General features: G+C 27.9%; 1 protein-coding gene across 1 annotated transcript; it reads right to left on the reverse strand.

Annotated features, from left to right (window-relative positions):
• Positions 1-1,064: 1,064 nt before the first annotated feature.
• Positions 1,065-5,226, reverse strand: LOC113855420 (annexin-like protein RJ4). The gene is made up of 6 exons (XM_027487058.1): positions 5,154-5,226; positions 2,943-3,088; positions 2,493-2,711; positions 1,890-2,102; positions 1,592-1,681; positions 1,065-1,268 (listed from the first exon to the last, which is right to left on the reverse strand). The coding sequence occupies exons 1-6, from the start codon at positions 5,224-5,226 to the stop codon at positions 1,065-1,067; spliced, it is 945 nt and encodes a 314-aa protein (XP_027342859.1).
• Between the last annotated feature and the right edge of the window lie 221 nt (positions 5,227-5,447).

Genomic DNA, 5,447 nt, shown 5'->3' on the forward strand with positions numbered 1-5,447 from the left:
TTCATTTTGATATATGGTTGAACGTAATTAATATGTTAATTTTTAAAATTAATTATAATATTTCAAGTTTATCACTGTATAAAGTCAAGCTCTATTATCATATTCATTAAAAAAATTTAACATGTATTCATTGCACATTATATTTTTATTAAAATTATAGTATTTAGTGTTATTAATATAATAACTTATAATTAAAAAATTAAATTATGTTAATTTTAATTAAAGACTGCATATAAGTTGTTGAGGTCGACACAAATATTTATAAACTTATTTAGATTTATATTTTATGGCTTCAAACAAAATATCTCTTATATAGATGCTTAAAAATGAAATTTATAATTACTTTGGATAGTGGTAAAATTTGATAGGGATAAACTTTAAGGATTGGAATTGCAGAAGAAGAAAACGAACATCTGGGGAATTTTTTTTAACAACAGAAATTTATTTAAATTATTTTTAAAATAATAAATTGAGGATAAAATCAAAATCTACTTAATAACAAAAAACATTAATTTTATCTTTCTTATATGTTCATGAGACTTAATAATCTAACACAAATATCATTTAATTTAAAAGAGATATTTTAATTAATCAAAATATCATTTAATAAAAAAATTAAAACATCTCACTTCAAAACTTTTAAAAGAGATATTTTAATCAAAATAATTTATCTTACTATAATAATTAATCAACTAATTAATTTTTTTTTTAAAAAAGACGCGTACATTAATACTAAATGAGATATGATGAGAGTCTAACAAATCACTCAAAAAGTCAATATAAGCTTAGATAATAAATCTTCCATTAAAAGCATACCATTACCAAGTAGCAGCATAACCCAAAGGAAACAGCACCCTCAAATAAGAGCACATCAAGTACCAACATAAACCAAACAAAACTGCATAAATCCCCTCAAATAGGATAGAAGTTCCAAGTTGTCACATAGAAAAAGGATACTAGAGACACAACTCTCATAAACAGACTCTTAAAGGGAAATTAACCAAAATGAAATGACAGAAAAAGCAACATAACCAAAACCCATTACTGGGTATGCCACTATGCCCTCAGTCTTGTTTCCCCAGCAGAGTGAGGATGAACTTCTTGTAATCCCCTGAGGTATCCTTGGACACTGCATCCTCAAGGTGAACACTGTTTCTCTTGTAGTACAGCTCTTTGATGTCCTTCAGATCCTTCTCAGCCCTTGTAACGACCACACGGCTTACTCCATCCTCATCAGTTCCAAACTTTTTTAGTGCATTGCGCAGAACCTATATACATAATTTCAGGGTGCACCATTGTATAAGAAATGTTAATGATTGTCTCATTGAGGACATTTTATCAAATTGTTAAACACACACTCAATTTTAGTTTCTAGTTCAAATTTCAATAGAAGAATAAGATGGATTTGATTATTCATGATGTGAAAGTTAGCATATGTGATGCATTTATTTAAAGTTTAGGCTAACTCAATTAAATTCAGGTGCTTTCATAGTACTTTTCTAGAAAGTTATGATTTCTAGCATGCAAATAACATTAGTCTTTTCTAGAAATATTGTTTCTAACTTGCAGAAAGAAAGTGAGAGAACCTGACCTTTTCATAGTACTTCTTATGGTCATTGATGCAACGAATGGCAGTGTGCAACACCTTGTGGAAGTCATCTGATGCATGATCCAACAATTTCTGTAGAGATGTTGGGTATACATAATTCAAAAACAGTTAATAAAAAAACATTTTTAATTACTTTGGATCAACCGGGTAGTGAATAATTATTCAACTTAAATACATATTCAGTCACTAGACATGGATTCAAATGATTGCTTGTAATAGGGGACCAAAACCAAACTTTTAAAAACTGTAAGGACTGAAAATAAAGCTCTTCCTTTGGTACCTTACTGATGGAAATGCCATGTTCATCTCTGTAGCGGTTGAAAGTTGCCACAAGTTGAGTCTTGCTTCTTGTGGTAAGGATCCTGATGACCTCTTCAAAGTTGTCCTTTTTCTCCCTTACAGCTTCATGAAGAATATTAGCTTCAGTTTGAGCCAATTTTGCATTGATCTCATTACCCTCATACCTAAATGCGCTCACCAATCCCACCAAAAGCTGCTCAAAATCAAGCACAAACTCACACCATTAGTACTCCTCAAATTTCTCATCATTAATAGACTTCATTCCCTCACTATAAAAAGACAAATTCCTACATGATCATAGTGTCTGTCTATATATAACTAATCAAACCATTAAAATAACATCAGCATGAATTTAAAACAGGTTTTATTATTACCTTCGGTTTCTTCTAACATATCCACTTCTGAAACAAAACATGTTTTCATTTATCTATTCAATAAAAGTTTTACATAATCCTAATCACTGATTTCAATTATATCCTTATTTCACCTAATTCTCAAATAAAATAATAATAAACACTATGGTTAACTTGTAATTGGTTGTACTTATACTTACGGAAAAATGCATTGTATAAAAAAGACTTGCCTGGCGAAGCTGGCCAGTGGTGTTCGCAGCTACATCTTCTTCCATGGAACGTTTGTAGCGGTTGTGATAGGCACGCCTAACAGCGAAGAGCTCTTCAGCTGATAAGACACAAGCAATTTCTGCAACCACATGATAGTCTCTGTTGCCATTCCTTATTGCTACATTCACCAAAACAGCATCACGCTCTGCTGCCTCCAACATCCACCGGTAAACAGCTCTCTGATTTGTATGCATGCACATATAACAAGTTATATATAGTAAATTTGTATTAAAAATGATAGAATTTAATATAATTTAATGCATTGATACTGTTAAATGTTATAATTTTTAATAAAAATTCACTGTATATAAACTTTTATTTTCTGCAACTTAGCACAGGTTAAAAAAGTAATTATTCTAAATAATCAAGATATATTGTCCATTTACTGTGTGAAATAAAATAATTGGTACCTCAAAGTCACCAGAGATCTCAGACTCCAGGCGTTTGATGAGATCCTCTTGGTAAATCTCCTCATAAGCTTTTCTTATTTCCTGTCTCTGATGAACATTTCTGTGACCCAGTATTGCTATAATGGCCTTGTTATCAGCCCCCCAACCTGCAAAATTAAAGCACATTTTATTTACTTTGTACAACACATCATGCATCACACTCATCAATTGTCATAAGAACACAACATTAATATACATTAAAATTACTAGAGCTCATAAATTATGACTGGCCTTGTTAATGGATATTCAAGATAGAGAAGGAAAAAACAAAAGTAAATTCATAAAACCCAGTTAAATAAATTGAAACTGTTTTTTTAAGAAATGGTTAGTGAAATAATATATATAACCTTTGAAAGCATCTCTGAGGACTTGAGCATCCTCAACTGGGGAATGGTGCCTGAGAGCAACAAGGGTAGCCATAGTTGAATACGGTGCTTCGTTATCAATTCTATTTCTATTTAAACAATAATCTATAGTCTTTTTGCTACTTCTAAATATTTATTGTCCCTTTTATTTAAATTATTTTTGCATAAAATATTTTTTCTGTCGTAATCAAATTAATAAGAAGATTATTTTAAACAAAAATGTTTAAATAAAAGCAAAAATGAACTCTTGGAAGTGGCAATCAACCACCCCAACAATGTCAAGCACAAAGATTTTGTTCACACTGCAATGTTTGGGGCTTTTGTCAGTTGAAAATTGAAAAATCTGTTCTTGCATTATTCGACGAGTAATGAAGAATACCAATGTCTCGGAAACATAAGTTGTCTTGGAATTTTTTGGACAGGTATTAAATAACCATATCATTTATATTTTCACTTAATGGGAACAGAATATATTTCAGACACATTTACATTTCCGATCTGACAGTGCATAATCACGGTACAATAAATAAATAAATAGTATCAATATCAGTTGTAAGATTAAATTTAAATATTTAATAATAAAAAAATTTAAAAATATTTTTCATACTTTTATAACTTTAATATAATATTAAAAATAAAAAATTTAAAAATTAATACATTTAAAAATGTGTCCTTATTATATATATATATATATATATATATTTTATTTTTTTTTAAAAATATTACTACTTTTATGTTTTAATGTCAACAATTAGTCAAGATCAATTTGTGTCTTGAAATATCAGTCCTGTGAAATTTTTGTACAAGTATTAGAAAAGATATTAAATGTTTTTATTTTTTTTAAAATATATAATTTATTTTGTTAAATTATACCTTTATTATTTTATTTTATTCAATAGAAATACTAAAAAGTAAAAACTTAAAATATTTTTTTCAAAATAATAGATGATGAAATAATATTTTAAAATTAATATATAATTTGGAACAATAACAAGTACACATTTTAAAGAAATTCGCTTAAAAAGAAAGATTTTGTTTAAGTATTCATAAATATCAATTAGAATGGGCCAGTGCTACATAGTTCCGAATAGAGTTTTGCTGTAGCGTGACCCGAAAAAAGAGGAAAACTTTTGCTATACCTTTTTATATATTTCCTTATATAATTTTTACTTTATAAAATATTTATTAAATAAAATATATATTTATTATTTTTAAAGTATAAAGTATTTAATTTTTTTAATAATTAATTTTTTTTTAAAAAAATATTTAAAATTATTTTTTAATATATCAAGAATGTGGAAAATGGTTCAGTTATTATATTTCCAGAACAATGTAATACAAATGAAAAAAATTTCCTTAAGAAGGAGCACGAAAATCAATTAATTGATCACATGATGCAGCAGGTATAAGATAAGTCTATAATCAAATTTTGAGATTAATTATAAAATAATTAAGAATAAGATTAAATATATTTTTAATTCTTATAACATGATTAAATTTAATTTTATCTTTCAAAACAAATTTTATCAATTTTAAAAACAATGTCATTATCACTTGTTAATAACTTGACATGCATATATCACTTGCCACTTCAAAATAATTATAGCTAAATAAATGTCACGTTTTCATAGAATAAGAACAGTAACTATGTTTAAAAAATAAAAATGTTGAAGATCAAAATCAATAAAAAAATAAATAAATTTTGTGGTATTCACGAAAATTAAAAACATGTTCAAGGTTGTACAATATTATCTGAAAAGTATAAAATATAAAGCAGATAAATTTAAATTGCATAAATGTGTAGAACCTTTGAAAGCCTGTCGAAGAGCCTCAGCATCTTGAACGGGAGAAGATTGGTTATAAGCAATAAGGGTAGCCATTGGAGTGCTGAATTGAGCTTTGCTTTCTCTCTCAGCAGTGAATCTAAAGTTTCAATATGTGACTATGGCCATTTGCTTTGGTCATAATTTATAGTGCTAATGGCTCTCTTGGAGTTAACGCCTCCACATTATCATCACTTAGAACATTGCTTTTTGATGTTCTTTGAGTTATAACTATGCACTTTATTCAATAAGCATCTTTTTGGCATTTTAAGAAATGG

Source organism: Abrus precatorius, unplaced genomic scaffold, assembly GCF_003935025.1.
Source record: "Abrus precatorius isolate BTA unplaced genomic scaffold, Abrus_2018 Scaffold11, whole genome shotgun sequence".
NCBI classification, from domain to species: domain Eukaryota; kingdom Viridiplantae; phylum Streptophyta; class Magnoliopsida; order Fabales; family Fabaceae; genus Abrus; species Abrus precatorius.

Excerpts from the sequence above, each read along its gene's own strand:
- LOC113855420 (XM_027487058.1), bottom strand. The coding sequence starts at position 5,226 with ATGGCTACCCTTATTGCTTATAACCAATCTTCTCCCGTTCAAGATGCT. Across the intron at positions 2,103-2,492 it reads CCACTGGCCAGCTTCGCCAG|CTTTTGGTGGGATTGGTGAG; the intron begins GCAAGTCTTTTT and ends GATTTTGAGCAG. Across the intron at positions 1,269-1,591 it reads ATAAGAAGTACTATGAAAAG|GTTCTGCGCAATGCACTAAA; the intron begins GTCAGGTTCTCT and ends TTATGTATATAG.